Source organism: Protomyctophum bolini (genome assembly GCF_963924005.1).
Source record: "Protomyctophum bolini genome assembly, chromosome: 17".
NCBI classification, from domain to species: Eukaryota; Metazoa; Chordata; class Actinopteri; order Myctophiformes; family Myctophidae; genus Protomyctophum; species Protomyctophum bolini.
The window spans coordinates 37,137,190-37,159,500 of record NC_137878.1 but is presented as its reverse complement, the minus strand read 5'-3'; the positions used below and the strand labels follow the sequence as shown (position 1 = coordinate 37,159,500).

General features: G+C 44.7%; 1 protein-coding gene across 1 annotated transcript in view; it reads left to right on the top strand.

Annotated features, from left to right (window-relative positions):
* gabbr2 (gamma-aminobutyric acid (GABA) B receptor, 2) overlaps nucleotides 1–22,311 on the top strand; it is a gene marked incomplete at both ends in the record, with an annotated part of 411,098 nt that overhangs the window by 272,519 nt on the left and 116,268 nt on the right. Inside the window, 5 exons of the mRNA XM_080787246.1 lie at nucleotides 7,190–7,250; nucleotides 15,009–15,089; nucleotides 16,777–16,927; nucleotides 17,768–17,900; nucleotides 20,768–20,875. Of these exons, the coding sequence (XP_080643372.1) occupies nucleotides 7,190–7,250; nucleotides 15,009–15,089; nucleotides 16,777–16,927; nucleotides 17,768–17,900; nucleotides 20,768–20,875 (534 nt within the window). The remainder of the gene's footprint in view (nucleotides 1–7,189; nucleotides 7,251–15,008; nucleotides 15,090–16,776; nucleotides 16,928–17,767; nucleotides 17,901–20,767; nucleotides 20,876–22,311) is intronic.

Genomic DNA, 22,311 nt, shown 5'->3' with positions numbered 1-22,311 from the left:
GGGATATTTCTAGTGCTATAAATATTTTGCCACTTCTTCAAATTGCACTTCACTACTCCAAATAGAAGGTATGCGCGTGACATCATCATCATACCCGAAAGTTACGCGGGAATGTAGTACTGAGTGACAAGAAACGACTTCCTGGCCTTGACAGCCCATACATCCAAACAGAAAAGTCATATCTGATTGCATTAAATGACTTCAAACTAAATTAAATTAACTTTGCCACTCGATCTGCCAATTCACTGTATGCATGTGCATACCCTCTATTCTGGCCAACACGTCCCTGAAGTCACGTGAACCAGAATGCATCACATTCCATTCCGATTGGCTATGACTTGACTTTGCAGCCCGGGGTATAGGCAACCCAGCCTGGCGAAGCCTGGCAGAGTTTTACAGTAACCCTTAACCCATTCTGACCTGAGATCAGATTCAAGCGAGGTTTCCACATGCGGACACACACTGGTCTGATTAACCCATTCTGACCTGAGATCAGATTCTAAAAAAATGTCAGTCGTTCTTCGATTTTTCAAAAAATAGCAGACCTACAAGCTCATAGCGCGCCACTCGGTGGCGCGCTATGAGCTTGTAGAACTGCTATTTTTCAATAGCTAAAGCATAACATGATGCTATAACACCAAAACGGGTTCCCGTTCAGAATGGGTTAAGGTATAAAAGGAACTGGCCTTTCTTGAGGCGTATACACGGTAAAATCCTCCAATTGAATATATCCATTTGTGACTTCCGAGAGAGAGCAGCGTATACAAATGGAACCACTTATGGGTCAGTGCGTGGTTCCATTTGTATATATTATGCTCTCCCAGTTTAAAACGCCACTGAGGATTTCACTTGTGTACGTTAACGATACGATTGGAAAACATCCGCCCGCCCGCCCGCACACGCACGCACGCGCACACACACACACACACACGCACACACACACACACACACACACACGCACACACGCGCACACGCACACGCACACGCACACACACACACACACACACAGAACCGGCGCCCGTCGGAAACATGGGAATGCTATTTCCTTCATGCATCTTTGATGGCGTGTTGGAAGGTATAGACAACAGAAGGAGCTCTTCTTCCGCTGGCCGCATAGCAGCTCCCGGCGCATAATATGGTCGCATATATATATATATATAAATATATATATATATATATATATACGCACACACACCCATCAATCCATGCGTGGGTACATAGATTGATCGGTTGAAATATGTATTAACAGTTTGCAGAATTACAGTACATTTCAAGCACAACTCAATACAAAAACTGTTAACTATGTCAGTGGACGACACCATAGCAATACACTTGTTTACAAGAGCAGGGTCCACCGTTTTCAATTCATCATAACATTTAGAGACGTACAAATATACACTACTTATATAGCCAAAAACAGGAAATCATCTCGGAGGCAAATGTTGTACTTTTTTCTCCATTGTCCAATTATCTGAAAACGTTTTTTTTACTATTGTTACTTTGTAGATTTTCATTATTGTTACAAAACTTACATTAACCACGTCAGCCCTGTATACATTTCGGTCAATTGAAAATGTGCTTTTGACATTTGAAACTTAGGCTATGGCTCTGGATTAGGATGAGATGCCTGAAGAAGGTCTTTGGCCCAAACGTTGCCTAACCCATTCTGACCTGAGATCAGATTCATACGAGCTTTCCACTGGACACACACTGGTCTGATTAACCCTTTCTGACCGGAGATCAGATTCTAAAAATGTCAGTCGTTCTTTCGATTTAAAAAAAATTGCAGACCTACAAGCTCGTAGCGCGCCACTCGGTGGCGCGCTATGAGCTTGTAGATCTGCTATTTTTCAATAGCTAAAGCATAACATGATGCTAACACCAAAACGGGTTCCCGGTCAGAATGGGCTAAATAAAGTGTTGGTATTGCAAGTACAGTACAGACAGTGTGCGGGCCTTTATGCATGTTTTCTGAATACATTGAGCCCTGCCTACGCCCCCGTCTCAGAGCATATCAGCTTCACTTGTAATGGAGTATTGCATTATTGATTTGTTTACTTGAGTAACACATTTGAGTACATTTCCCCACCACTGGTCGCAGACGCACACCCGTCAATCCATGCGTGTTACCGTACATGGAGTCTCCAGATGAATGCTTCTATGTGAATGACACGCGTGCTGCCTCCCTGTCACACAGCGGGGTCATGGCAAGGTGACACGCGTGCTCCCTGTCACAGAGCGGGGTCATGGCAAGGTGACACGCGTGCTCCCTGTCACACAGCAGGGTCATGGCAAGGTGACACGCGTGCTCCCTGTCACACAGCAGGGTCATGGCAAGGTGACACGCGTGCTCCCTGTCACAGAGCGGGGTCATGACAAGGTGACACGTTAGGCTGCACAACAGTGACACTTGGTGGTGAAAACCAACCAAACACAATGTTCGTGCTCGGACAGGCCCAGCCAGCCAGCCAGCCAGCCTGGGACAGACCCAGGGACACACATAGCTCCTTAATGGAGTAGGTGCACCACTCACAATAGTTTTTAAATAGTTCAACTATAGCCGATCTACATTGATACACTGTGAGCTTGTAGACGGGCTATTTGAACTATTTGAATAGTAAAATAAGTTGGGGATACGGGTGTAAGCCAGGTTGTGGCGCAAGATATAGCACATGTAGTCTTTAGAATACAATTCCATTTAGTTTTATTTTCCATTTAGGCAAACATTCACACACACACACACACACACACACACACACACACACATACCGTGTGCTTGCATATACAGTACACATGATTATGTACGTGCACGTGGGGCACGTGCGCATATCAAAGGTGCTGGAACACAGACTTGGATAGAAAAGGAGGGGGGCGGGGGTCCGGCAGCCCCCCCCCCCCCCCCTCCCCTCCCCCCCCCCCCCCCTCCACTTCAAAGCCAGTCGTCTGTTTGAGGTGAAATTGGCTCTCCTCTCAACCTCCTTCTACTGCGTTCTAATCAGCCGGCTGTCGACCACAAACCTCCTATCTCCACAGTACTTTTACGTAAATGTTACGCCTTACTTCCATCCATCCATCTTCAACCGCTTATCCGTAGTCGGGTCGCGGGGGGCAACAGCTCCACCAGAGAGAGCTCGAGAAGCTCTCCAGAGCAACATTATAGTAAACTTCCACCTGGGGGATGCCGAGGCGTTCCTAAGGTCGATGTAATCCCTCCATCTGTGCCTTGGGGGACGCCTTACAATAAAAACAACGCAGAAAAAAAACGGCTGGCCGAACACTTTTTCCAGTGGTGGAAATGGGAAAAAAAGTACTCACATGTTCTTCTTACGTAAAAGTGTCAATACTGCGTCTGCAATGTAGAACTGCTCTGTTGAAAGTTAGACGTCTGGATTTTAAATTCTAGGCCTACTTTCTACTTTTCGGTAGCCTACCACTTTTAAAGTGCATTTTGATGCCAATACTTTTGTATTTTAAAATGTTATAAATCCAGACATTTACTCGTTGTAACGGAGTAGTTCTGCATTGCAGTATTGATACTCTTACAGTAAAATGTCCACCACTGGTTGTTTTGTTACTGTACATGCAGTTGTATGTATGCCAGCCAGTTGTGTATGAAATGTTTAACCCATTCTGACCTGAGATCAGATTCATACGAGGTTTCCACTGGACACACAACTGGTCTGATGAACCCATTCTGACCTGAGATCAGATTCTGAAAAATGTCAGTCGTTCTTCGATTATTCAAAAAATAGCAGACCTACAAGCTCGTAGCGCGCCACTCGGTGGCGCGCTATGAGCTTGTAGATCTGCTATTTTTCAATAGCTAAAGCATGACATGTTGCTGACACCAAAATGGGTTCCCGGTCAGAATGGGTTAATAATTATTGAGCTTTCTAAGCTGACGGTGCATGTACGGTATGGTGAGGCTGGACTCATCCTTCCATTTATTTCATTTTCTTTAATAATGTTTTTTCTGCTGCATTCTCTGTTTGCTTTTTTTTTTAATTGTGTTTGTTTTGTATTGTTTGTTCTTCGTTCAGCACTTCTGTTCCGTTGCAAATGTTCCATCTAAATACAGTCTGATTGGATTTGAACAGCCTCATTTCATCCAACAGGCTCTAGACAGGATGAAAACACCCATAATCATTTTAATCTTGTTGGTGTTGGAAAAGAAACCACTTCTTATATCCACACATAACCGTTTGTGATTTTTCATAAATCAGCACCTTGCTTGATTACACGACTACAGCATCAGAAGTATTATCCCATTCTGACCGGGAACCCATTTTGGTGTCAGCATCATGTTATGCTTTAGCTATTGAAAAACAGCAGATCTACAAGCTCATAGCGCGCCACCGAGTGGCGCGCTACGAGCTTGTAGGTCTGCTATTTTTTGAAAAATCGAAGAACGACTGACATTTTTAGAATCTGATCTCAGGTCAGAATGGGTTCAGCAGACCAGTGTGTGTACAGTGGGAAACCTCGTATGAATCTGATCTCAGGTCAGAATGGGTTATATAGCAGAACCGATCTGCTAGTCTTGGTACAATCCTGGAAAGTATCAAATGTTTGGACATGTGAGGTTTCCACCCCCACAGCGTCGGCTGACACAAGGCATGGCTTTCTTTTGTCGGCCTTATTGAAGGAGGTGCCACCGGTCGTTTTGACGACCAACCTTAATCCGGTGGTTTTAACACATCCCTCCCTCACCAACCTTAATCCGGTCGTTTTAACACATCCCTCACCAACCTTAATCCGGTCGTTTTAACACATCCCTCACCAACCTTAATCCGGTCGTTTTAACACATCCCTCACCAACCTTAATCCGGTCGTTTTGACACATCCCTCACCAACCTTAATCCGGTCGTTTTAACACATCCCTCACCAACATTAATCCGGTCGTTTTAACACATCCCTCACCAACCTTAATCCGGTCGTTTTAACACATCCCTCACCAACCTTAATCCGGTCGTTTTGACACATCCCTCACCAACCTTAATCCGGTCGTTTTAACACATCCCTCACCAACCTTAATCCGGTCGTTTTAACACATCCCTCACCAACCTTAATCCGGTCGTTTTAACACATCCCTCACCAACCTTAATCCGGTCGTTTTGACACATCCCTCACCAACCTTAATCCGGTCGTTTTAACACATCCCTCACCAACCTTAATCCGGTCGTTTTAACACATCCCTCACCAACCTTAATCCGGTCGTTTTAACACATCCCTCACCAACCTTAATCCGGTCGTTTTAACACATCCCTCACCGACCTTAATCCGGTCGTTTTAACACATCCCTCACCAACCTTAATCCGGTCGGACGAATGCTATGTCGAACCAAAGTCTGCCTCCCCAGATGGACAGACATCTAATGATTTTGATTAGGTCCTAATCAAAATCCTTTTGGTAAAAAACTAACGGCTTGTAAACTTCCTTTCCACAAGGAGCTGTTCTTCCAACTGCCGTCTAGCCGCCAATTTTGGGGTGTGAGACAGTGTTGATTTATATCACGAAATAATGTTTGGCAACTACCTTTTTTTAACCGACAAAATCAATAAAAACTAAGCTATGAAACTAAAAACTAAGACAACAATGTTGTCAACAAATCAGGAAGGGAGAACAGATCCAGTACAACTAAAAGACAAGTTAATGTATGCTTGGTTGTGCTCTGAAAATATTTTCAGCCATGCAACCAAGTATTAAATCTGCCATTACGACACCATCAAGGCCCGCCAAAATACATTTTAGTCGACTAAAACGACGATGTAGATTTAGTCGACTGTAGTATTTACAAATGACTAAAACATGACTAAAACTAAATCCAAATTTGCTGTCAAAATCAACACAGGTGTCATTGTGTAATGCTACTTAGTGGTGGTGGGCCTGGCAGGATTCAGACAGCCAAGGATGTTAGCTAATTAATCTGCCCGCTGATAAATCTGTTTACTTGCCATAAACAGATCAATTTGTGCCCACGGCTAATCTGATGAGACGCAGCTTTGCCAGAGGCGCGGATTCTGTTCATGCCCGCTGAAATGGCAACATATCCTGTTGTTCTGAATGCCAGCACCGCTGTTCCAATGCAAAAGCATCAAAAGGAGCCAGATTTTCAAGCTAAAAAAAAATAGAGTTGTCCCGATAACTGATCGGTTACTCGGGGCCGATACCAGTATTCGGAATTGTACCAAAACATTCAATTGACACTATTTAGTTTAGAACAACATGTTTTATTTGCTAATGAGCAAAATAAATAATTCATAATAATAATTTTCAGTACAAGTACAAGGCATGACAATGACATTTAATTGGAGAAAAAGGGGGTGAAAAAAAATAATAATAATAATAATTAAAGGGACACTTCACCCTTTTTGCAAAAAAATATATCTTAATGAAGTTTAGGAGCTTTAGAACACTTTCCTGGGGGTCTTTATGTGTGTAATATGTGGTTTTAGATATTTTAGATTGTAGCAGTGAGCCTGTTGTCTCTGATGTCATGGACACTGGGCTCACTTCCTTCCTGGACTACATGTTGTCTCAGTAAGACAGCTCTCCCCCCTATCAACAAGGAGGAGCAGTGCACCAAAGAATTATGGGAATTGTAGTCCAGGAAGGTAGTGAGACCAGTGTCCATGACATCAGAGACAACAGGCTCACTGCTACAATCTAAAATATCTAAAACCACATATTACACACATAAATAACCCCAGGAAAGTGATCTAAAGCTTCTAAACGTCATTAACATATATCTTTTTGCAAAAAGGGTGAAGTGTCCCTTTAAGTACTCGTACTCTGTCTGAAAATAAATAATAAAAATGCTTGTGGAGCTTGTGGATCTGCTACTTTTGAAAATTGTACGGTGCTTCTCATGGCTGTGGTAAAGATTTTACATCGGTTTTTACTTCACATAACCCGGGTTGGCACGCACGCACTCACGCACGCACGCACACCAACAGGAAGAAATGAGCAGCGCTCAAGTCTATGCAACTATGCATATCGACTCTATATAAAGTTTTGGGTTATGCGCTCTATGTTATGAACTAGAGAACACCCAGAACAAGTCTGTATATAATGCGGATGTGCACATCTCCCATTAATTATAGGGACTATAGTTAAAGAACTGTTTGTATATGCGATGTAATGTGATTAATATTCCTTATTTTTTCCCCCCCTCCCCTCTTCTGTCCAGGGCCAAGTAATGTTCCGGAACGGTGAAAGAATGGGCACCATCAAGTTCTGCCAGTTTCAAGGTAACGCAGAACCACCGTAACCTGACGCTGCCAGATCCAAAAAGCTTGCTACACAAATTTGTTTACCAGCTTATTGGGATCTGGGATCGCGGAAGCAAATTCGATGACGGGGCTGTTCCTTTTTTTCAAGATACATGGTAGATGATTGGATGGGAGCGTCTGTCTATCACCGTGTGGGCGTGCAAACACAACCAATCATTTTGACGTGTCTATATAGCTTCACATCCGGTTTTGCACATATCCCGCCCTTAGCTCACGCTGATTGGTTCGGTACGGGTCGGATCTGTGTTAGCTCAACCCCCTCAGAGATCCCAGATCCAAATAAGCTGTGAAACAAATTTGTGTAGCAAGCTTTTTGGATCTGGCAGCGTCAGGTTAGAACCACCGTCCTCCTACAGCCATATCTTTATCTTTAGCATAAATCATCATACACTCGCTGCCAAGTACCTGCACTCTCCTACATACAACATAAAATAAAACATGAGCATCAGGTATGAGAAGGAAGACTTTTGTCATAAAAGTGTAGAGTAATTGTTAAATGTATGTTTTATTTAATGTAGACACGCCCACCAGGTCATTAACCCATTCTGACTGGGAACCCATTTTTGTGTTGGCATCTTGTTATGCTTTAGCTATTGAAAAATAGCAGATCTACAAGCTCATAGCGCGCCACCGAGTGGCGCGCTACGAGCTTGTAGGTCTGCTATTTTTGAAAAATCGAAGAGCGACTGACTTTTTTAAATCTGATCTCAGGTCAGAATGGGTTAATCAGACCAGTGTGTGTCCAGTGGAAACCTCGTATGAATCTGATCTCAGGTCAGAATGGGTTAAGTATACCTGGATTACACCTTGGCACCAAGCTGCCACGCTGCCACTCAAGTGACTATACTGGCCAATCAAATCACGTCTTTTCCGGGATCCTCCGTTTACATCGCCAAAGCAATTAGTGCCACGAAGGAGTCGCGCCTCTGATTGGCCTGCCAAACTATACCCCTTCCTCCGTTCTTCCACTTTGCGTCACAAAGGAATCTCGGGAAAGATTGCCAATAATATCACCTTCATGTTCCTTCTGTTGAGATAGAGACGCCCCAGAGCCGGAAAAATATGTCTATATGTGATCAACCACACAGGCCTTTTCTCGTGAAAGGAATGCCCATGGCTCTGCCCAGCTTTTTACTGAACGGTCTGACGGCAGTACAGCAAAGCTTAGAAAAAGATAATGGGTCTACACATAATATTTTAGTCACACTCAGATCGAGTTAAGGCTGTTTAATGGTAGGCTACATTTGTTTCAATCATTTGTCTCTGCGTTGCACAAATGCATTGAACTTTTAGAGATCGGCATGGATTAATTTGGTTTACTTTTGTGTCTTTGCCTACTGCAAATGAGAGAAAAAAGAAGGAACTTGCCAGTATGAACCTCCATAATAGAACCTACCGGTATATTGAGTTACCTTGCTCTCTTCTGAGTCTTATTTATTTTATTTTGAAGAGCCAGCCACTCTTACAGGAAGTCTGATGGTCGTGGTTACTTCCTAGTTGTCGGTGCTATAGGGGAAATCAAAGCTGTGCTGAATGAGTGGATTATTATGTTTTAGGATCGCTCATATTGACCTCTTTACCAACGTGAACACCATGCAATATCTTTCAACCAATCAATCCATAGCAGTAGTGGTGAGTCTCATGGATTGTTTTGCTGCTCTCTCTCTCTCTCTCTCTCTCTGTCTCTCTGTCTCTGTCTCTGTGTCTGTCTCTGTCTCTGTCTCTATCTCTATCTCTATCTCTCTCTGTGTTTAATCACCCCCTGTTGCTGCGTCGCTACGCGTGTGTTTGTGCTAGCCAAGGCCCACACCTGTTGTGATATTTTTTGATTGGCACCTTTCACTCTCAAGGTCTCAGCCTACAGTAAATGTAAAGGGAAGATCATCATTGCACATAACAAGCACACCAAGGGGTTTAATGAATAATGAAGTACTGTCACCTCACCTCATAGACACATGGAAAACAGAACAAAATACAAACATCGTGGTCACACCTGAGCTTGTAGATCGGCTATTTCCAGGTGGCCTGAAATGTATAGGGCTGAAGTGCTGTTATGTGTTTGTTTTGTAATAATCAACATCTACAGTAAAGTTTTCAAATAAATGCAGTGGATTTAAAAACTAAGTAAAAATCACACCCGTGTGAAGTGAGTGTTGCAACTCCGTGTGGGGTTCCCCGGGTGGTCCCCGGGAGTTCCAGACCCCCAGGAACGCTGGCCCAGTTCCGGCGAGCCGCCCCACATCTGACAGAGTTACCGTGTGGGGGTCCCCAGGGGGTCCCTCTACTGTACTGTACTGTACTGTACTGTACTGTACTGTACTGTACTGTACTGTACTGTACTGTACTGTACTGTCACAAGCTTAGGGCCATGCCCCCGCCTAGAGCCTAGGTTATTTTTCCATCGTGGTCCTCTGCATACTATCGGAACCGGTCAGAATCGGTATCGGCAGATTATGATCCTGAAAATAATCGAAGGTCTGATATCGGTCATGACCTTCGATACGTACCTACAGTACTTCAGTAAATTACTTTCCACCACTGATAGAACGTAGTACCATCATTCAAAGAAAATAAGAAAAAAACAAATCTCAACCGTGGATGAATGTGGCGCCTGTTGTGTGTAGTAATCTGCTGGGGGAAGGCATTTATATGTGCACCACTGTGATATGTGTAGACTTCCCTTCCAAAGGAAACCCCCTGGTGAGAGATCTCTATCTGTTGTCCTTGTGTTGTCATACAGAGGTTGTTTTTATTTGGATTATTTCCTTCCGGCTGGCAGTGGTGTAAAGTACTGTAACTACGTAGATTTACTCAAGTACCGTCCTTATGTACAATTTTGAGGTATTTGTACTTCACTTGAGTAATTCCAATATACAATACTTTTTACTTCTACTCCACTATTCTCAGATCTAAATATTGTACTTCTACTCCACTATATTTATTTGCACTGCACTTTAGTTACTAATTACTTCACAAAACATGAATTAAACACTTCAGCCCTATATTCATTTCGGCCATTTGAAAATACCAGATCTACAAGCTCACAATGTGTTGCGATGTGACGACGCATTGTGAGCTTGTAGATCTGCTATTTTCAAAAGATTTGTACATACATTTGAAAACTTGAAATGGGACATTCTGCATAATGAATACCTTTACTTTTTGCAGTAACACGCACACTTGTAGATCCACTATTTTCTAGCTGGATGACTGGCTGGCTGGCTGGCTGGCTGGCTGGCTGGCTGGCTGGGTTTGCTGGCTGGCTGGCTGGCTGGGTTTGCTGGCTGGCTGGCTGGCTGGGTTTGCTGGCTGGCTGGCTGGCTGGGTTTGCTGGCTGGCTGGGTTTGCTGGCTGGCTGGCTGCATGACTGGCTGGCTGGCTGGGTTTGCTGGCTGGCTGGGTTTGCTGGCTGGCTGGGTTTGCTGGCTGGCTGGCTGCATGACTGGCTGGCTGGGTTTGCTGGCTGGCTGGCTGCATGACTGGCTGGCTGGCTGCATGACTGGCTGGCTGGCTGGGTTTGCTGGCTGGCTGGCTGCATGACTGGCTGGCTGGGTAGGTTTGCTGGCTGGCTGGGTAGGTTTGCTGGCTGGCTGGATGGCTATCTGTCTGGCTGGCTGGACTTCAATTCAATTCAAAAGGGCTTTATTGGCATGGGAAAACGACATTGCCAAAACAAAAGTGGAACAAAACATGACTAGAATAGTCATAGGAATAGAGACCTGTGTAAACAACAGAGCTGTGATGCAAATTGCAACTGGGAGACAAACTATCTTTCAGAACTAGCTGTACACCCAGCTGTACACCCAGCTGTACTGTACATCCACGTAGGACGAGCAGTTGGATTCAACTTTTGAGACAAATGATGTTTCAATGTTTTGCATTCAGTTGGAATGAAACATTATTTTGGGACAGAGATTTCCACATGTCTTTGTTCTGTTTGTACAGTCAGTGTTTCTGTACCGACGGGCTCAGTGTTCTGTTTGTACAGTCAGTGTTTCTGTACCGACGGGCTCAGTGTTCTGTTTGTACAGTCAGTGTTTCTGTACCGACGGGCTCAGTGTTCTGTTTGTACAGTCAGTGTTTCTGTACCGACGGGCTCAGTGCTTCTCAAACTGTTCAGCCTGTGATCCAAAAACAGAACTTTGATATAAATAGCAGATCGTCAGCACGGCGGCATGACCAGCACTGGGGTCCTGTTTTCTGCCCCCTCAATGACGCCATCCTAGTCTCCTCTACACCACTCTGGCAGAGACTCAAACCATCCTAGTCTCCTCTACACCACTCTGGCAGAGACTCAAACCATCCTAGTCTCCTCTACACCACTCTGGCAGAGACTCAAACCATCCTAGTCTCCTCTACACCACTCTGGCAGAGACTCATCCTAGTCTCCTCTACACCACTCTGGCAGAGACTCATCCTAGTCTCCTCTACACCACTCTGGCAGAGACTCAAACCATCCTAGTCTCCTCTACACCACTCTGGCAGAGACTCAAACCATCCTAGTCTCCTCTACACCACTCTGGCAGAGACTCAAACCATCCTAGTCTCCTCTACACCACTCTGGCAGAGACTCAAACCATCCTAGTCTCCTCTACACCACTCTGGCAGAGACTCAAACCATCCTAGTCTCCTCTACACCACTCTGGCAGAGACTCAAACCATCCTAGTCTCCTCTACACCACTCTGGCAGAGACTCAAACCATCCTAGTCTCCTCTACACCACTCTGGCAGAGACTCAAACCATCCTAGTCTCCTCTACACCACTCTGGCAGAGACTCATCCTAGTCTCCTCTATACCACTCTGGCAGAGACTCATCCTAGTCTCCTCTACACCATTCTGGCAGAGACTCAAACCATCCTAGTCTCCTCTACACCACTCTGGCAGAGACTCAAACCATCCTAGTCTCCTCTACACCACTCTGGCAGAGACTCAAACCATCCTAGTCTCCTCTACACCACTCTGGCAGAGACTCAAACCATCCTAGTCTCCTCTACACCACTCTGGCAGAGACTCAAAAGATGCCGAGGCTCCTTCAGTGGAGGCGGAGCTGGAATGACCACAACGATTTGATTTGTAGTCCGTAAGGTGGTTGTGTTCCATTAGACATCCGTCTGCTGTCACAGAAGATCACAAATCTCTCTCTCCCCCTCTCTCTCTCTCTCTCTCTCTCTCTCTCTCTCTCTCATTCTCTCTCTCTCATTCTAACAGATAGGGTCACTAACACAATCACCGCAGCCTATCGATCACGTTAAATTGATCGGCGGCGGGGGGGATGCCCTGGCCGTAGGGATGCCCCCTGGCCGTAGCCAGGAGGCAGCAGAAGGACACTTTGTGTTTCATGTAGGGTTTTTTTCATTTATTTTTTATGTTGACATATATCTGTTGACAGGGAGGAAGTGTGTATTGTTGTATCACTTTCATGATTTATAAACCATGTTGGCATCCTGTGTTTTGGCATGTCATTGTACTTAACCGGTTCCAGGTGGTCCCCAGCTAAATGACGGAGAGTTGGTTATGGATCGTAACATGAAACCAAAATCACCTGTAAGGATTTACGCCGTGTCTCAAATGCCAACTATATAATTGACTTGGATTTGAGAAGGGGAGAGTGTTGGAAAAGAGGTGAAGAGATGAGTGCAAGCAGGTTAGAAAGAAAAGTACCAGGTGTGATGTGTGATAGGAACGTATCAGCACGATTGAAAGGGAAGGTGTACAAGACGATGGTCAGACCAGTTCTGTTGTATGGTTTAGAGACAGACAGTTCTGTTGTATGGCTTAGAGACAGACAGCTATGTTGTATGGTTTAGAGACAGACAGCCATATGTATGGTTTAGAGCAGGGGTGGGCAACTGGCGGCCCGGGGGCCACATGCGGCCCTCACCTTCACTTAATGTGGCCCTCAGGTTAATATCAGAATACTGATATAATATTGGTTCCAGCTGTTTACAATTCCACAACATGTGAACATGACCTGCTTTAATTACTTCAGTCTAAATTAGTAGCTCAATGCTCAACACACGTATAATTAAAGGCATTTGAAATGACATAAAAATGTAAATTTTCAGGATTCCAATTTGAATATAGCAAAAATAGCCGATCTACAAGCTCAATTGAGCTTGTAGATCGGCTATTTTTGCTACGACAGTAATATATGGCCCTATAGGGAGTGAGTGTGGAAATATAGTGGCCCTCTCCATCGTCAAAGTTGCCCACCCCTGGTTTAGAGATACACACACACACACACACACACACACACACAGTAGTAGCTTTTACAACATGAATATGGAACATAATATGTTGCCTATTCAAGACCCAGGAGTGCTTGTTGCATAAGAGAGATAATGCTAGGCTATGGATAGACTGGAACAGTGTCAAGAGAGCTACAGTAGAAAGGCGTGTGTGTGTGTGTGTGCGTGCATGTGTGTGTGCGTGCGTGTGCGTGCGAGTTGCCATTGCTTGTTCCCAAGGAGTGCTGAGTGACATGTGTGTTGTTGTATCATGAGGTGAGGAGTCGACTGCACCTAGAATATTTGTGTCTCTGTATGCTTTCCGTTTGTGTGGACATGCATATGTTGTTAAACTGTGTGTGTGCACACACATACAGTACAGTACGTGCACATGCATGACATGTTTGTGTGCACCTGTAGATTCCATAGGTTGCTACGGTCCTCTCCTCTCCTCTCCTCTCCCCACCCCCACCCGTGAGCGCAGTACGAGTGAACGATGTTTATGAGGTAGAACGCGGCGCGATTTGCCACCGCGCGTTCATATACGACCGGCACGGGGTCGCGACCTCAGCCCACCATTAAGGGCCATATGTACGAGGGAAGCCTTTTTAATAAGGGGGGAATGGCACTGAAACAGCTCCATTAACAGGCCCCGCAGAGACATACCGACATGCACGTTTACAGCCGTGTTACAGCGTATTCCAATTTAAAACCCTCTTCACTGTGTGTGTGTACCTGCACGCACACACGGCCGGCCGGGCGAAGCGTCTTCGCTGTGTGTACGTACCTGCACGCACACACGGCCGGGCGGGGAAATGTCCGTGACATCGCGCTACAACAAATGCCAAGATGCAATTGCATTTGTTTATTGTCTCCATGTTTATCCCATTCTGACCTGAGATCAGATTCATACGAGGTTTCCACTGGGACACACACTGGTCTGATGAACCCATTCTGACCTGAGATCAGATTCTAAAAAATGTCAGTCGTTCTTCGATTTTTCAAAAAATAGCAGACCTACAAGCTCGTAGCGCGCCACTCGGTGGCGCGCTATGAGCTTGTAGATCTGCTATTTTTCAATACCTAAAGCATAACATGATGCTAACACCAAAATGGGTGCCCGGTCAGAATGGGTTATGTGTATCAACCGGAGATGCCGTTTTCCTTTCATAGTGTAATCCTGAAGGATATACTTGCTTAGGTAAAAAGTAGCCCAGACCACCTATTTGAGTGCATACATTTACATATCTTCCCAGATGGTCAACATTTCTGTATTATGATTTTTTTGTTTGTTTGTTGTGGTTTCATAAAATATTCTAATATTTTGAGATATGATTTATTTTTGATTTTCATGAGCTGTATGCCATAATCATCAAGATTAAACCAAAACAACGTTTTTAAATATTTCAACGTTATGCACAATGAATCTAGAATATATGAAAGCTTCACTTTTTAAAATTATATTATGCATGCATTTTCTCCCAACAGAGGGACAGGAGGTGAAGGTGGGAGAATACAACGCCATTGCAGACGTGTTGGATCTCATCAACAACTCCATCAAGTTCCACGGTACGGTACTGTGTGTGTGTGTGTGTGTGTGTGTGTGGGTGTGTGTGAACGTACAGTATGTGCATTCAAAGTTGCAAGTCACTTGCCAAGTTGCCACCTCAGCACTCTTCATGGTTCTCTTTCACTCTTTAACTCACTCACTCTCAACACACGCACACACACGCACACACACACACACACGCACACACACACACACAGTAAGGACACCACTCAGAAGTCCTTTTCCTGGGTGGTGACATGCTGCCTCTCCACTAAATTATTCAAACGGTCCATCCATGCCATTATTTTTGCTCAATGTTGACACAGTTGGTAATTTGTTTGGTCCCTGGTGACCAGCACCAGAACCTGCCTGATGGCGTGAGCCCACATCTGGTGGCTTTTTTTCAGCTATACTGTACGAAGATTAATAGTTCATACAAGAAGGCTTTCTTACCTTTCGTTTGCAGTTGTTGGGTCCACACCAAAGTGGTCCAGGTGTTATTTTGTGCAGCATTATTGGCTATTTCCCCTACCCTGAGTGGGGTGCTGGGTTTTAGTGCTAATTCGCTTATTTCCATCGTTCGAAAATCTTTTATTTCTTTGTATAAATCCATTCTTCATAATGTCAACAGTACGTGCAGCGTCACACTTTACTGCATAGTAATCCTGTTGCTGTGTTCCAGCCGTAAAGCGTGAAGTCTCGTCTATCGCGAGACTTTGCGAGCTCCATGCAAGTGGATGGAGCTCGCAAAGTCTCGCAACGGGGTCACTATGCAGTGAAGTGTCATGCTGCACATACTGTTGACATTATGAAGAGAGGATTTATACCAAAAACAAATTTATTTTCGAGCGATGGAAATAAGTGAATTAGCACTGAAAACCCAGCACCCCATTGAGGGCTTATGGTACGGTAGAGGAAATAGCCAAATAGCCAATAATGCTCTAATCCTTTGGTTTTTTTACCCCCTCAAATTAAAAAGGACATTTTCGATGATGGTTTGACACCGAATTTTCAATATTGTTTTGCAGCAGTGAATCTTGGCCTCAATTCCAGTGAGTCAATTAATTGTTTCTGTCTTTTCTGGATTATTCATTCACAATTCTCCTTGTATTCAACTCCCCCGTGGAACCCCTAGGGCCCAAAACAACACCAGCTGCATCTCCTTGCAACAAAACAAACCACACCAATGGAACTCATTGCAACGGCCATTTGGGAATAAGCGTTGCAAGTAGGTTAGGGCTTAGGGGGTCCCTGAACACCACTTCGAGAACCCCCCGCCCCAACGATATGAATGTTTCTGTGCCGTTCCTTCCAGGGGTGGAGCCCCTCCCAACAGTGTTCATTTTGTTGACTAAGACTAAACAGGTTTTTTCAGAAGACTAAATCGGACTAAGACTAAAATGGTGTGATATTCAAAAGACTAAGACTCAATTTAAAAAAAATTAACATTGCATTCACACCTAAGATAAACTTGTGTCCTGTGTCTTCTATGTGACATGGCCGCCACAATGTCTAACATGGTTTGATGACCCCATGCAACAATATTGTGTCATCAAACCATGTGACTCCCATTGGAAATGCATTGTGGCGGCCATGACACACAGAGGACACAGGACACAAGTTTGTCTTGCGTGCGTCTTAGGTGTGAAAAATACTGTGGTTCTTACATTGCCAATGATCTGAGTGTTGTTGTTGTTTTTCTTCCAGGCGTGGAGCCTCCCAAGGACCGCACGTTTGTGCGCCTGCAGCGGCGGCACATCAACGTTCCTCTGTACAGCATCCTGTCCACCATCACCATCCTGGGCATGCTGATGGCCGGAGGCTTCCTGATGTTCAACATCAAGAACCGGAACCACAGGTTGGGACACACGCACACACGCACACACGCATGCACGCGCACACGCATGCAATGTTGTGTACTTGCAGACTGATCCAGATGTCTTGTCCTTACATGAGTTTATCCCATTTAGACCCGAGGATGTATATGTGTCACCTTAATGTTTTAACCACTTTAACCTTTATTCTAAACTTGGAGAAAAAAGAAAAGCAAGGTATAAACATTAAAAAACAAGAGCAGTAATGCAATACAGTGAGGACATGAATAACAAAAACATTAAAGATCAAGGGGCGGTTTGGGACATATTTAGGCAGGCAGTCATGTAGGTAGGAAGGTGCGAGACCATTGAGTAAAATAATTTTAAAATCAATCCTAAAAACAACCGGAAGTCAGTGCAGTGAACCTAAAACTGGAGTAATATGTTCTCTCATCTTAGTTTTTTTTTACATTGTGTCATTGCAGAATGATCAAGATGTCCAGTCCCTACATGTGTTTATAACTAACATTGTGTCATTGCAGAATGATCCAGATGTCCAGTCCCTACATGTGTTTATAACTAACATTGTGTCATTGCAGAATGATCCAGATGTCCAGTCCCTACATGTGTTTATAACTAACATTGTGTCATTGCAGAATGATCCAGATGTCCAGTCCCTACATGTGTTTACAACTAACATTGTGTCATTGCAGAATGATCAAGATGTCCAGTCCCTACATGTGTTTATAACTAACATTGTGTCATTGCAGAATGATCCAGATGTCCAGTCCCTACATGTGTTTATAACTAACATTGTGTCATTGCAGAATGATCCAGATGTCCAGTCCCTACATGTGTTTATAACTAACATTGTGTCATTGCAGAATGATCAAGATGTCCAGTCCTTACATGAACAACCTGATCATCCTGGGAGGAATGCTGTCCTACGCCTCCATCTTCCTGTTCGGCCTGGACGGAGGATTCGTCTCCGACAAGGAGTTCGAAGCCCTCTGCACGGTGAGTACAGCTGACGCACGCACGCTCTCTCTCTTTCTCTCTCTCTCTCTCTCTCTCTCTCTCTCTCTCTATCTCTATCTCTATCTCTATCTCTATCTCTATCTCTCTCTCTCTCTCTCTCTCTCTCTCTCTCTCTCTCTCTCTCTCTCTCTCTCTCTCTCTCTCTCTCTCTCTCTCTCTCTCTCTCTCTCTCTCTCTCTCTCTCTCTCTCTCTCTCTCTCTCTCTGACTCAGAGCTGCATAAAGTAGGAAATCAGTGGTAACGCTGCCTGTCAACTGTCAGTGGGGTGGGGGGTGGGGGGAACACACACCCACGATCAATGGCACGTGCACTAATGAACAGACACACACACACACACACACACACACGTGCACATAGGCTCACGCACGCTCACGCACGCAGGGAGACCCAAACGTATATGGACAGACATAATGCGCACGTCTTGTCTGTCTGTCGGCGGTCCAAAATGGAGGTAGTCATAGGGCAGGTAGAGAGAGAGAGAGAGAGAGACTGCTCCGTCTCACACAATCAATATGCAGCCGTCTCTCTGTGTTCTCAGCCTCCGTCTCTGTCTGTCTCCTTGTCTCTCTGATATGACAGTCTTTCACAGAATAAGGAAAGGTGATAACGGATAATCACAAAGAATAATAGACTCTTCACACTGTACTGGTGCTGATGCTGACGACGCTTATTGGATTTGGAGGATTGCTTTTAGAAACCAATCTTAGAGCTTCAAAAGCTGTTTAAAAAAAAACAACAACATGAAAACTCTGTTTCTTTTTTTCCGTCCAAAAAACAAAGCCGGCAAAAAGTAAATCCCTTATTTGGGCGGCAGCGAAATGCAAGCCGGTGTTGATGATCCGTTTGCATATAGATAACATTCTGAAAGCACTCACTAAGCCTTTTACACCCTAATATAAGCCTACTTTAGTTCTGTCAGGACAACTCATATTGAATATAAAATTACTCAAATGAGCAATGTTTATTATGGTTCGGCGATGAATTGGATCTGTTCTTATGTACTGTATGATAATTAAGCGCATCAGTCCCGACCACAGGGACTTCGAAATCCCGCGTACATAAACAGCAGGTGGTAGCTGGGGTGGTGGAGGGTGAGCAGCAGCAAGAAAGCAGTGTTGTGTTTAGTCTCTTCAATAGTTTTCATTTAGTTTCAGTCACATTTTAGTCACCTGGAATATTTTAGTGTCTAGTTTTAGTCGACTAAATATCATAATATTTTAGTCGACTAAATCTACAGTTGATTTAGTCGACTAAAATGTATTTTGGCGGGTCTTGATGCCGTCGTAATGACTGTTTTTACACTTGCTGAAAATAGCCGTTCTTGTAGTACGGCTATTTTCAGCATGCGACCATGTAAAATGACTAATATTGGATCTCTTGTTCACTAGTCCCTTCCTAACATTTTAGTCTAGTTTGTCAATATATTAGTTTTAGTCATCATAGCTTAGTCTAATGTTTTAGTGTTAGTCTAGTTTTAGTCGACTAAATCACTTGCTGAAACACCCGTGGACACCGGTGCTAAATTAAGGATTTGGGATTTTTCTTTTCAAAGTACATGAAAGAAAAAACGGAAAGAAAACACTTTGAAAAGTCCTTTAAGTGTGTTTTAAATGTGCAGGTGTAGTGATTAGGCACGTACATTCTCCGACATTCCGACAGCTCCCATGGTCCGTGGCTCCCGCTCCCACGGCTCAGAAAACACTGCAACAACAAAAAAAACCCATTTACTGTCCCCGTCGCAGTGCAACGTTTGTGTCACGCTTTCGCCAGAAATGGCCAATTTACAAGCTGTGGAGAGAAAGGCGGATTACAAATGAGAAGTAAGGCTTAATCTCTGACCGCTTCAAAGATGTGTGATTAACCCATTCTGACCGGGCACCCATTTTGGTGTTGGCATCATGTTATGCTTTAGCTATTGAAAAATAGCAGATCTACAAGCTCATATCGCGCCACCGAGTGGCGCGATACGAGCTTGTAGGTCTGCTATTTTTGAAAAATCGAAGAACGACTGACATTTTTAGAATCTGATCTCAGGTCAGAATGGGTTCATCAGACCCAGTGTGTGTCCAGTGGAAACCTCGTATGAATCTGATCTCAGGTCAGAATGGGTTAATATTTCACAATGCGTGGCACAATACAAGCTCTCTGCCGCTTGTGTCCTCCTCTGAACTGACCGAGCATGTTCCATTCTGTCCTATTGTGTTCTCTCCTCTTATCTCTCCTCTCCTCTTATCTCTCCTCTCCTCTCCTCTCCTCTCCTCTCCTCTCCTCTCCTCTCCTCTCCTCTCCTCTCCTCTCCTCTCTTCTCCTCTCCTCTCCTCTCCTCTCCTCTCCTCTCCTCTCCTCTCCTCTCCTCTCCTCTCCTCTCCTCTCCTCTCCTCTCCTCTCCTCTCCTCTCCTCTCATTTCGGTCAAATTATATACATGAAGCAGAATTCGAATCAATATGTCATCCTCAATGCAGGCAGACAGACACGCGGGCAGCCAGGCAGACAGACGGACACGCGGGCAGGCAGGCAGGCAGGCAGACAGACAGACAGACAGTCATTTGCTTGCCGCCATGAAATGAGAATCATACTCGGGGGCCAGCGATCAGTGTACAGTATTTATCGAGCCCTCTGGGGAAATCAGTGGTCAGAAGGAACCATCAATAATGAACAAATATAATACACCTCTGCAAATATCCTGCACTATGCAGAAACACACACACACGCACACACACACACACACACACACACACACACACACACACACACATACGCACACGCACACGCAAACACACACACACACACACACAGCATCCCGTCCTCTGAGCACAACATGACAGTACAGCCATTTCTCCTGCAGGTGCGGACGTGGATCCTGATCGTGGGCTACACCACGGCGTTCGGCGCCATGTTCGCCAAGACCTGGAGGGTGCACGCCATCTTCAAGAACGTCAAGATGAAGAAGAAGGTACAGTACTGGTTCTGTCTGTGCGTCCTGGCTGGGGACTTGTTTCCATTGTGGTCCTATATATACTGTACCTAACTGTACCCTGTCTCACCCAAACACGATGAAATGGCACGGAGTTGCAGTTCCGTACATATATACACCTAGAAAACTCCCAAAACCGCATATGGGACACTGAAATCTTCCCCATAGACGACGGCGAAGGGTCTCCCGTCTCTACCCAACTTGAGCCACGGGAGACGCCACCGACACTGGCGTGAAAAGAGGAGTTAACGGGGAATGAATGCTAGATTTTCCCGTAAACCTCATGTTTAGCAGGCATATACAGTAATAGTAACAGTAACGGTATTATACAGATGTGATGGTATACAATTCGGGAGTTTACCGGAGTTTGTTGGAAAGTTTAACGGGAGTTTCCTGTAATATATACACATCCATGTTCCATGCTTTTCGCGCAGTGCGAGTGGCCCTAAAGGTCCGCGAGTTGCAGAGTGTCGAGCGTTTTGCGAAGTTCTGTAGAGCCGACTCAGACCCGTCCGAGTTCTAACCCGATATGGACAGAACAGTACATAATGTCAGACCCGAACTTCACCCAGCCACGGAGAAATAGCGTTTCCGTACCAGTGAAAGACACGCCTCTGTCGCAGTCAAAACAGTAGTCGTGTAATAATATGTACAGATTTTGGGGGGTTTCTAGGCGTCTATATATGTACGTAATTGCAATTCTGTGCTATTTCGCTGTAGTTCTGTGAGATGGGGTTGGGGGTGTGTTATATGTGTTCAGTTTCTTGTCTTGAGTTCCCACTGTGGTCAGTTTGTCTCTAGTTCCTGGTGCCTGACGCTCTGCCCTGCCAGCCTCATCCTCTCTCTCTCTCTGACCTTGTCTGTGGTACTACCCATGGTGTAAACTAATGAGGAGGACAACAGTTTATATTTTTGGCAGACCTTTTTGAGTGATAGTGAACTCCAGGGTGTTGTTGGCTCATATCCATTTAACCCATTCTGACCTGAGATCAGATTCATATGAGGTTTCCACTGGACACACATGGGTCTGATGAACCCATTCTGACCTGAGATCAGATTCTAAAAAATGTCAGTCGTTCTTCGATTTTTCAAAAATAGCAGACCTACAAGCTCGTAGCGCGCCACTCGGTGGCGCGCTATGAGCTTGTAGATCTGCTATTTTTCAATAGCTAAAGCATAACATGATGCCAACACCAAAACGGGTTCCCGGTCAGAATGGGTTAATATGTCCAGTTTCCCGCCCCGAAAGTGACGATGATAACATGGACAGTGGAGAACACAATCTTGGAAAACAGACTTTGCATCCAATCATAAAAAATAAATAATTATTATTTAAAAAATGAAGTGTGTGTATAGGTGCGCGCAGCGAAGCGCCAAGCAAACTCACGATGAAGCAAGCAGCACTGAAGCAGAAC